Source organism: Pyxicephalus adspersus, chromosome 1 (genome assembly GCF_032062135.1).
Source record: "Pyxicephalus adspersus chromosome 1, UCB_Pads_2.0, whole genome shotgun sequence".
In the NCBI taxonomy this organism is placed as follows: domain Eukaryota; kingdom Metazoa; phylum Chordata; class Amphibia; order Anura; family Pyxicephalidae; genus Pyxicephalus; species Pyxicephalus adspersus.
In genome coordinates, this window is record NC_092858.1 from 89,224,128 (window position 1) to 89,235,979 (window position 11,852).

At 37.5% G+C, this 11,852-nt stretch overlaps 1 protein-coding gene across 1 annotated transcript in view; it reads left to right on the forward strand.

The window, feature by feature from the left end:
- YARS1 (tyrosyl-tRNA synthetase 1) overlaps nt 1-11,852 on the forward strand; it is an 18,955-nt gene that overhangs the window by 1,812 nt on the left and 5,291 nt on the right. Inside the window, exons 2-9 of the mRNA XM_072418024.1 lie at nt 1,143-1,239; nt 4,732-4,878; nt 5,621-5,796; nt 6,955-7,084; nt 7,180-7,260; nt 9,428-9,520; nt 10,982-11,117; nt 11,199-11,284. Of these exons, the coding sequence (XP_072274125.1) occupies nt 1,183-1,239; nt 4,732-4,878; nt 5,621-5,796; nt 6,955-7,084; nt 7,180-7,260; nt 9,428-9,520; nt 10,982-11,117; nt 11,199-11,284 (906 nt within the window). The 5' untranslated portion in view covers nt 1,143-1,182. The remainder of the gene's footprint in view (nt 1-1,142; nt 1,240-4,731; nt 4,879-5,620; nt 5,797-6,954; nt 7,085-7,179; nt 7,261-9,427; nt 9,521-10,981; nt 11,118-11,198; nt 11,285-11,852) is intronic.

The following is an 11,852-nucleotide window of genomic DNA, read 5'->3' on the forward strand; positions in this document are numbered from 1 at the left end:
ATCCCCGATCATCATTTATATATCCATGATCATCATTTATGTATATCCACTGATCATCATTTATATATCCCCGATCATTATTTATATATCCGTGATCATCATTTATTTATCCCTGAACACATAGTATTGGCTGTCATTATTATTATTATTATTATTATTAATAAACAGGATTTATATAGCACCAACATATTATGAAGCGCTGTACATTGCAAATCACAGACAGTGACACGGGAGGAGGAGAGGACCCTGCCCCGAAGAGTGTCCACCACTGTGCATGTAGAACACTTTAAAAATGCAGTCTGTTCTACATTTGTGTTTGATGGGCTGTATTTTTCAGTTCATTCAATTGAATAGGCTCGTTGTAACATTCAGAATAATACATGTGTGTTTAGTCCGTATAGTAGGGAAGAGCCCCAATAAATCTACCCCTAGAGCTCTTTTTTTCTTAAACAGGGAATCGGACATTCCATTGTGTGAATTTTTGCCTATGGGAGCAATAGATAGGTATGCGTCTTCGGCCCGGCGCTCCTTCTGGGCACCATCTTCTCTACTTCTGGGTTTCTCTTCCTGCGTCACCCAATCTCGCACTGCACAGGCGCGGGATCAGGCGACGTAGATTGGGGGAAAAATTGCTGATCTCACTGCACATGCTTGAAATCGGCAATTTTTTTTTTATTGGTGAAAGGGCATGCGCAGAAGAAGCAGCCAAGAGCCTCCCTGGTATGTAGGTATCCCGAGAGGCAATGCGCTCCCATTTAGTCTTGATTGCCGAAGCGAGGGGCGGTGCTGCACCCTTTTTGTTTTTGCCCCACTTAAAAAAGAACAAATAAAATTTTTACTCTAAATAAAAGGGTTGTCTAAACTTCTATGTAAAGTAACATTCTGAGTTTAGGTACATAAGTTTATTTATATCTTGTCTGTTCAGTTAGCTGATATCTTAATGTGCTTTTGATAGGCATCTTTTTGTTTACATTTATATATATATTTATGATTAGGTCATGTACTCATTACATTACATTATATATAATCATGATGATCCTAAACTATTTAATATGGTTCAGAGTAAGTTGGTTATGTTCTCATTACCATTGTTACATTTGCTTCCATGCTGATATGTTGTATATCTTTTTTTTTTTTTACAGTCAGCCTGTGTTTTAATCTGCACTCTTCCAATTGATCAACATGGGTGACAGTCTGACCCCCGAGGGGAAGGCACAGCTCATTACACGCAACTTGCAGGTACGTGAATATTAAAGGTTTAATGAAAATGTCAATTTTCGCTATCTAGTGGCAAGCTGAACTGCCTACTTCTATTTGAAAGGCCAGTGATTTCGTTGTTGTTGTTTTCATTGTAAACATGGGAAATCCAACAGGGTACTGAGAACTCATTGAGCGCTCATTACCAGCTACACCCCTGAGGTCAATGTTGTCACACAAACTTGCAGAGAAGGTTAGGGGGTGTCTCAGATCAGCTCTGAGTGCTATGAGTTTAACAACTTTACAACTACCCTGTAATGGGAAGGTTAAAAAAACAATATGAGATCAGGGGTTGTTAGTACAATGTCAAGACTGGCCCCTTATACTTTTATATTACAAATCATTGACTAAAACACAAAAACAATACTATAGAATAATTTCAAAGAAATGTTTCCTATATACAAGGTAGGTGGTTATAATACACATCCAGATCTGCTGAGTATTGCAGTACTCAGGGGGTTCCAATGGGGTGAATAGAAGGGAATAAAGCCTCAATACCCCCACATGCATCAGTTATTGTGAAGATGTATAGAACTAAAATCAACATTCTTTATTGCCCTTCTGTAGTTCCCTAACTGGCATGTTGAAAAATGTGAGGGTTGCTTTTGCTGGCCTAATTCAGAAATTGCTAGATGATTCTGCCAAGTTTTAGTACCAACTCACAGATATGCAGTGCAGGATGGTGTGCATCCACGTCCCACACTGTGCGGCACCCTTATGCACCCTGGGAGCACACTGCACCACAGGACAGCACTCACTCTTGAAAATAGTACATATGTAATTTTTGAACCATTCTGTGCTGCCTTAGTGCAGCATACAGGAACACGCAATGTGAACAGCAGGCAAAACATTTCTTAAAGCAGCATATATGTATGAATAAGGAGGTGTACTGTAGTGCTATTCCTTTTGAATTGCACCCCAACACACATTTCTTGCCATCTTTTGGATGAACACATGGGGTCACAAAGATGTGAACCCAGCTGTGCTGTGTTTTAGTGCATGCATGTGAATGATTTTGAATAAAATATGGTTTCAAACATTCCTTGCAGTTCTTTTTGGCCATGTTGTTTTAGGTTTCCATTTTTTTTATATTTATTGCTTTTTTAATGGTTAAACAACTGACCAAAATGATCCCTGTTGTTTCTGAATAGTGAAAAGAAATACATTATTGATGTAAAAATGATTAGCTATGAGAGCTATGCCTGGAGTTTAGCTTTACATGGTGCATTTATTTATTTAAGATGTGGCAATAGCTTATTATAGAAAGATATACAAGTTTCTTTTAGGCCAATAAGCTTTGCACAGGTATATTACATTAGGACAGAGAATTTCACTTTTCCTTTTGTTTTTTGTCGCTTGTACTTGTTGATCTGCTCAACATTTCCTAGCCTGGGTCCTAAAGTGTTGGATTTCTCTATGACATCTAACAACGGCTTGTTACCAGTCAGTCTCTCAGAATGGTACAGTTATAATGAAGTTAGAAGCAGTTGACAATATCTTAAATTCTTTGAGTTTAACACTTAACATTAACCAAACAGTTATATCATGACACAGCTTACCTTTCTTTCGCCTGGCCATTTCTTGTCTCCCACTTATGTCTGAATGAAAGAGTCAGCCTTCAGCTTCAGTTTTGAGATAAGAATAAGAAAGTCACTCATCTGTTTTTGCAGACATCTAGATACACAGAAAAGAAAATCTATGAAGAAGTCAATTTCTTTTAATATGGCTACCTGGAGGCATTGTGTCCACTGATTTATCAAAAAGGAAGTGAGGGAATCTCACTAACAAATCTCCAACTGCAATAAATGTTCTAAACCATCCCCCCTCTAAAAGTAAAAAGGCTTAGTAATGCAGTGTTATCTCCTACACCTTCTTTCAAAATGGTTTATTAGTCTCACTAACTCATCAGGAGGTCTGCGAGGAAGGGTGGGGGTGGGGGGAGGGGGACATGAAGGCAAGATACAATTTTGCAGGAATAGTAGACATTTCCATATAACCCATAGCCACTTATTTCTGTGAAACTTCTTTTTGTTTTCACTGAAAATATTTTTTTTTTATATGCTCCCCTTGTGACGGTGGGCCCTCGGCCTTCTTATTGCCACCTCTAAAAGTGTTAAAGTATGCCACTAACAGACCTTTTCTTTTTGTCTTGTGTTTTATGTCTCAAAATATCCTTATACCCTTTCTATTAAAAGACGATAAGTCCTCCAAAAATGTACTGCATGTCTTTGTGGTCTGTGTTTTTTTTTTTTTTATGTCCCATGCCCCCTAAGGAAGCAATGCTTGCGAAACGTGTCAAAAAATGAAAACTGGAACGTTTGTTGTTAATATTTATATACATTTATTCTGTGAAAAATTGTCAATATCTCATATATGCTTTTGAAGGATAGTAAAATATGTTTTTATAATTGTTGTTGTGCTGTGCAAGGAATAATAATTTTTGGTGCCTTAAAAGTTCAATAAGTCTGGGAAATAAATACTATAAAAATAATCAGGTGTATTTTTTTTACTTAGGGGTTTATTTATAAATCAGGGATTCTGACATTAAGTGAAACATTTCTAGGCTTTCTCCCTTCCATCTGTTAGAGAGCTTTCTAACTTCCTCATTTACGAGGTGGGAAATAGGGAAGGAAGTAAGGAAAATCAGCAAAAGGTAAAGAGGCAGTTTTAAAAAAAGTTGATGGGTCTAGCTTTCCACTACCCAACATAATTTTTTATGCCTATGAGCATGGCAGAATTTTTGACTATTCCTGGAAAAGTCCAGTTCCCTAAACCCCCCCCTTTCTTTTTTCAAATGATAGTGTTATCCTCCTCTGGGAATGTTTCATTGCCCTCTGTGCTAATCCAGCTCATTGTCTCTTCCTTTTATGTAGAAGCCCAGAGGAATGCTTTCAAATTACTTGAGTAATGGCAATGATTCTGCTGGGGATACCGATATTCTATACAAGATGGTGGTGCTCAGCAGATCTTTTAGATGTGTAAATATGTTTAATGAAAACATATTCATCTAAAAGGATTTCTATAAAAAAATATGGTGTGATGATTGGGTATGTAAATCATAACAATCACTTTTTTTGCTCTGTTAAATATTCCAATTGATGTGTTTTGTACATCTGTGCATAAGTAAAAAAAAAAAAAATTGTTGATCATGTCAGATATTCAGAGCTGCCTCTTGTTCATTTCAGACTACCAGTGTTATCACAAAGTGTCTGTTTTGTCCTCCTAGTTGTTATCTTGGACTAAAGAATCATTCGCTTTACAGTTGTAGAAATCTGCGAGTGGTTTAGCACAGCCTAATGGGTATGACAACTCTTTTCCTTAAAATCCCATGTGTTGTCACCAACAATGGGGCTTAAGCTGAGTGAATTTTTGGCAAATCAGCAGCTTTTGTTGGAAAATGTCTGTACTGTACAGATGTGCTGAATGTTTTTATGTTTTACAATAAAGTGATAATAAAGGTGGTTCTTATTACAGGAAGTCCTTGGGGAAGACAAATTGAAGGAGATCCTGAAGGAGAGAGAGCTGCGTGTGTACTGGGGCACAGCAACCACCGGGAAACCACATGTAGCTTATTTTGTACCCATGTCAAAAATTGCAGACTTTTTAAAGGCTGGCTGTGAGGTAAGTAGGAATGCTATACAAAAAAAACATAAAATGAGCTGTAATATTCTGTGCTGCTAACAAAGGAAACTTACAACAACTGGTTTCATCCAATGTATCTGTCATCATCAAGGGTACTATCCTGTCCTGGCAGTGAGGATATTGCCCTTCTTCAGGGATGTAGGACCCTTTATTATGATGATCAAGGCACTTTATGGTTTTTACTCCAAAAAAGCAAAAGGTTCCATATTTTTGTAGAACTTGCGCTCATAGTCATATAGGAATCAGAAAGCATCAGTATGAGCTGAGGGGAACATGCTAAGCAGCTATCGGTACAATGTAAAAACAAAACATAGATTTTTTTTTCTGGATAAAATGTCTGGAAATGAGGGTAAAAATCTTGCATGTATGTTTCCAACGCATTCGCTGTGCCAACCCCTTAGCTCCCGCATTATCAATACTTAGCAATTAGAAGGAAGCTCACCTAACCTTTAACGCATGCATCTCCAAAGTATGACCATAGAATAGGCAGGTTTTGGATTTTGTACAGGACTCCATGCTGCAAATTACTTACACTTAGCCGCAATTTTCATTTCACACGTTGGCATTTATTTATAAACTGATCACATACCATTTTGTCATTGTCTGAGATTTAGTAAACCTCATCGTTACCACTTTTGAAAATGCCCACCAACAAGATTTTAATCTCTGTTTTTGTAGTTTTTTTTTTTTTTAGGTAATTTGATTTTGTTTTGTCTCTAAGGTGACGATTCTATTTGCTGACCTCCATGCATATCTTGATAACATGAAGGCTCCTTGGGAACTCCTGGAACTGAGAACTCGTTATTATGAACATGTTATCAAAGCCATGCTGCAGAGTATCGGAGTGCCATTGGAAAGACTACGCTTTGTCAGGGGCACGGAGTACCAGCTCAGCAAGTATGTTTTCTACAAAAACCTAATGATGAGTGTTTTTCTTTTAGTATTTTCTCAATTTCCCTATTTATTTAATGGACTGTGTAATATTTTGGCTATATATAAATAATATTTTGGTTTGAGTATAACACTTAACAATAATTTGATTATTCCTATTATATCTTCTGTCATACAGTCTTTCATTTCAGAACTTTTCATTTATTTATTTCTTTCATTGTAATTTCATTACAGTCTATACTGTATTTACTAAGTAAGGTGATGTCTCTTTATATAAGGCACATTCAATGTGAGGTTCTGGAGTCAAAGTGAGAAAGAAAAATGTGTTCTAAAATTAAATAGCATTTGTTTTTCTCTGGATTTTTTTGGAAGTGAACTATTTAGGCCTGGAAAACTTTTTTGGTGCATTGGAATGGGGTATTTTTCCAAAATATAGAATCTTTTCTTCTGTGCAGGAAATGCATGTATCACTGTTCAGTTTAAGGGTTACTGTATGTAAAGCTACGTACACACTTCCAATTATTATCATTGGAAAATGAACGACGAACGTTCATGCACGATATATACGAACGATCGTATAGCACCGATCCTGCACATAGAGTTAACGACACGATCGTTCGTAGATATTGTACACACAATAGATACGATCGTTTGAGCGATAGAGGAACTATGTGCACGACAGGAAAGTGAACGGACGTTCGTTCATCACGCATGCTCTGACCATGGACGATCAATGAACGACCGTACACACGAACGATGTTCAACGATCGTCGTCCAATCCGATCCGTCAGTCCGGTCGTTCGTTTCCAGCGACTTTCCTCGTTCGTCGGCGTCGTTGGTTACTTTTTTACGAACGATTTTTTTGCCCAATCGATCGTTCGTCGTTCGATTGGAACGATAAAAATTGGAAGTGTGTACGCACCTTTAGTGCGATAATTTAGCTACTTGTTTGTCTGCTTGCACAGATAATAGACTGCAGTGAAAAGATAAAATAAATAAGTTTGGACAGGGAGTCCTGCTGCTGGTTGATACAGAAAGTTTGTATGTGATTTTCCCAGACTGTGAAGTTAGATATACAGTTAGCATGAATTTCTTTGGGTTACTTTTAGTGCACTTACATAAAATCCTGCATAATATTAAATTTAATTTTTTCGTGTTTCACAGAGAATACACACTGGATGTGTACAGACTATCCTCCGTTGTCACTCAGCATGATGCTAAAAAAGCTGGAGCAGAAGTTGTAAAACAAGTGGAACATCCATTGCTTAGTGGTCTTCTGTATCCTGGATTACAGGTGGGTTCAGTCAAGGTTGGATACATTGAAATGATAAAAACTGTGTGTGTCATTTTCTTTAAATAACAAAAAATATATTTTTTTATTCTTTGCAGGCCTTGGATGAAGAATATTTGAAAGTTGATGCACAATTTGGAGGAGTAGATCAAAGGAAAATTTTCACATTTGCTGAAAAGGTGAGTTTATTTATATCCCACATACATTACAATATAAGAATGTGAGCCATCTTGTAGGATTTAATAATAACTGGAGTGACTTACTGATTAGTAATGTAACAGTAACATTATGGAGCATAGCTGCCCTTAAAAAAAGGTAAAGACCATCGCCTCTTTTTCAGAAAAAGAAAAAAAGGGATAATCAAAATGTTAAAATAAAATACAACTCAGACTGCAATACTTGTACGGTTCCCTAAAGTATTTCCTTTTCTTCAACTAGATGTTCCAAGGGCTCGTAGTACAGGGTGACTTACACTATAATAATGCAGAGAACTGTGCCGACATAATCAGTGGTGTCCTCCACATTGTTGAGGATTACCTAACGCTGGAGAAGAGGAGAGGATTATGCATATGACATGACTAGAATAGTGCTAGTATTCTAACACAGGTCTTGTTCATGGTCCTTGGGCTGATGGTGGGTCTCGAACAAGCTTTTATGCCTAACTACAGCAAATTTCAGGATCTGACTGAGATTTTTGGCAGGCATTCCCAGATAAGTCGTTTTCTGTATTTGATTTAGCTTCCATTGATGCTTACCACTACAGAAAGTGAAAATTAATCCTCTGTACACATACAGCTAACATATTACACGGACATATTTTAGAGGTTTTTGAATGGCCAAAAATAATCAGAACAGGAGATGTTGACCTGTGACCTTAATGTAACATTCTATTTCCAAATATACAATTGCAGTAATAAGAAAACCACTGCAATCTATTTATAAACTTGTTATGTACAAATATAGCTCTTCACTCTAAGCTTTACATATTTCTGGGATTAACGCATCTCCTCCCAGCTCTCCAATACCAGGAACTCTATATACATTATCCTCCCTATAATCTGTTCACTGTGTTATGTAGATTTCTGCTGTTGAATGACCCTAATGTCCTTACTTCCCATTAATCTCCTTAAATTACATAGGATTTCAGTTCCAGAACTTGGCTCAATCGCACTTTTGGTCAAAAAGATTATTGCGGAGGGGGGGGGGGGGTGATTATGCAGAGATATTATGAAAAAGAATATTGCAGTTTATTGGTAAAATCTGATATACATGTTAGTCATTTGTTTTTGTTGGGGAAGTATGGGGTCTGTGTGCATCTATCAATCAGATTTTATTTTGCAACCTGAAATCTAGACATGCAAAAAATAAATAGGTAAACAATTTTCCAACCGTATTGACTCAATGCAACATATAATATCCAAGATATAATAACAGTTTAAATAAAGAAAGAAAACAGAATCCTTGAGAAGGATAAAGGATGCCCACATTCTAAAAATACTTGTAAACACCATGTAATTGTCCTCTGTGGTAAATTGTATTAATTGTGATTAGTTTACCATAAAAACAGTTACATCCCAGTGTTTGGTAATGCAACTGAAGGCAAATGGCAAGGCACTGTCGAAAGATCTGAGCGAAAAGGTTGAGGACAGGCACCATTTTTTTTTAAATTTGTTTTCTGAACTGTTTTTTTTTTATCTTTCAGTTGGATTTTAGCTGCATTAAGTAAAGACATCTAGAAAAATACTTGTGTGTGTCTTCAATTCAGGCTGCAATTCAGTAACAAAATGTGAATATGTTGTTGGGCTGACTCTTTTCTAAACCCATTGTATACCCTAGTAGCATATTTGAAATTACAATGCAAGAACACATCTTGGAACTATTAGTGTGGAAAAAGAAGAGTTGCTAAGGAGCAGTTGGATGATCGCTCCCCTGTGTTTTCCAGACACTGAATAGAAGTATTTTCAGGACAGGTTGTGATTTTATGGTGGGGCGAATATACAATTATATAGCTAAACTGTGCACATTAATAGTCTTTTGTTTCCTCATGGGTTCGTAGCTGGTTTGTGTTTTTTAAATTTGGATTGTTATGAGGGGCTTGATCCCTTTTTTTTTGCTGTCCAGGGGACAATTAATACCAGTACTGAAATTGAGGGCAAATCCAGAATTATGAACTACGAACAGAACATGCATAGATAAAGAACAGGTTTCAACCTTTCTATACTCCTACACAAAACTGAACTTGATTATACATATACAGCAGTACGCAATTGATATGGCATGCCTGGTGAAAATGTGGTTTTACTGATCTGATTATGTTACTATACTTTTTCCTTTTCTTGTATGTAGTATTTGCCTGCCCTTGGTTATGCAAAGCGTATTCATCTCATGAACCCTATGGTTCCTGGACTCACAGGAAGCAAGATGAGCTCTTCTGAGGAGGTAATGCAGATGATGGATGCAGAAAAAAGGAAAATCCTTCTTTTCACACACTGGTTAAAAAAATTGTCTGATATTGTTGTTGGGTAAATATCAAAACTCTAAGCACAAACAAACTCTAAATAATTTAATGGTACAGGGTAGTTATACATTTACGTAAATCCTAAATCACATTCCATCTCTATGCTAGCATTGGTCAGCTGTGGCCCGATTATTGAGCCATGGACTATGTTGGACCAGACAACAATCCAGTCATGTCTTTAGTCTACAAGATCAAACTGCATTTGGCCTATTCTTCCTTATCTGTAATGATAATATTCCATTAGGTCCTGTAGTAAAATCTGTTCAAATGCAGTATCATATTATCCAACCAACTGACAAGATCACCAGTGTAGGCAACTAGGGCAGGTAAGGAAGTAAAAGGGAGTAGAGAAATGTGTGTTTGGTTATATGAGCCTTTGTATTAAGCTGCGTACACACCTGCAATTTTTCTCGTTGGAAAGGATCTTTCACGATCCTTTCCAACGAGAAAAGACTGCACGATGCATGAACGATGCTGTACATACAGCACCGTTCTTGCTCTATGGAGAGGGGAGGGGAGAGCGACGGAGCGGCACCCTGCTGCGCGCTCTCCCCTTCCCTTTCATTAGGATCGGTCGTCGTCCATCGTCCATGGATCCGCCAGGACGGTCGTCGGACGATGGACGACACCGACTGTACACACGGCAGATTTTCGCCCGATAATTGGCCGATACCGATTATCGGGCGAGAAAAATTTGCCGTGTGTACGCAGCTTTACTAGCGCTTTTAAGTTTTATGTTTGCGTAGCTCCTTGCACATAGTTACTTGTTCACCAATATTGATACAAAGATCAATATCTTTAAAATGTTCATGTATGTGCCACTGGTGTGGTTCTTAAACCTTTAAGGGCTCATGTCAGTCTGGAAAAGTCTATGGAAAGTATGTTGGTGCCCTATTACTGTAGAATGCCCACATTTTGTTTATATGACCAATATTAGATATGTGTCATTTAAAGTGCAAAAAGGTGGTCTGTAAAAGCAATATGTGTGGTAAATGTGTAGCTACATCAGACTATTCTTAGAAATGTTATGTCAGTAACAATTCAACAATAATGCACGTATGGCATGAAAGCTTATCCAGGGCTTTCACCCACTCCCACTCAATATTTCTGTTTATATTCTCAGTATTAGACTGGAATATGAGCCAGAATGTGACCGATTTACCATATACTTTTGTGGCTTTCCTTATATCTAAAATAAGATCTAAATTGACAACCCTATTGGTAAGCATTTTATTTAGGCAGATGTTTTATTCTGCAGCTTTTGAGTGCTATAGCTTACCAATACAGTACATTTTTTAATACTCGTAAACAATTTTTACTGTGTTTAATTATGTGCTTGCCATTCATAACCATTCAGAATTGTTTTCCTAATAATATTTCAGGAATCAAAAATAGATCTTTTGGACTCACCATCAGATGTGAAGAAAAAACTAAAAAAAGCTTTCTGTGAACCAGGAAATATAGAAAGTAATGGAGTATTGAGCTTTGTTAGACATGTCCTCTTTCCTCTGAAGTCAGGTGAGTTCATGTGAGAAATGTACCAAGAGTTCAATAGTTTACTGGATTTTGTTTTTACCTGTTGTTTTTATTGGATTTTAGAGTTTGTCGTTCTTCGCGATGAGAAGTATGGCGGGAACAAAACCTACACAGACTATGAGACATTGGAAAAAGACTTTGCAGAGCAGGTTAGAAGTCAATCGGCTGTTTGTCTTTGTATCTAAAGATTTGTATCCAAAAATTGTCTTTTTGTTTTTTGCCTTACATCCATTAATTTTCAAGTGTGCTTGTTAGTTTCTTTAAAGTTAATACTGTTTCAATCTTAACGGGTACATTTATATCAAACATATAGAGGGATGGGACACTTAATATTCTACATTAAGGTTCCATTCCACTCTGATACAGTTAGTTAATGGTTGTTACACCCAGGCTTTTTATAAAAGTGTTTTATAGATGGGTCCTGGTTGTTTCTCAAATCTTTGAAAATAGCTGGGTACCCTGTTTCCCCGATGATAAGACACTGTCTTATTTTTTTTTGAAGGGCAAAAGATGCTCTAGGGCTTATTTTCAGGGGATGCCTTATCTATCTGTCAGCCTCGCTTTTCACTGCACCCCTCCCCCTGTCATCCCACTGCACCCCTCCCCTGTGCACTAGTCGTCACTGTCATCAGTCCGTCGGAAGCTCGCTTTTCACTGCACCCCTCCCCCTGTCATCAGTCCGTCGGAAGCTCGCTTTTCACTGCACCCCTCCCCCTG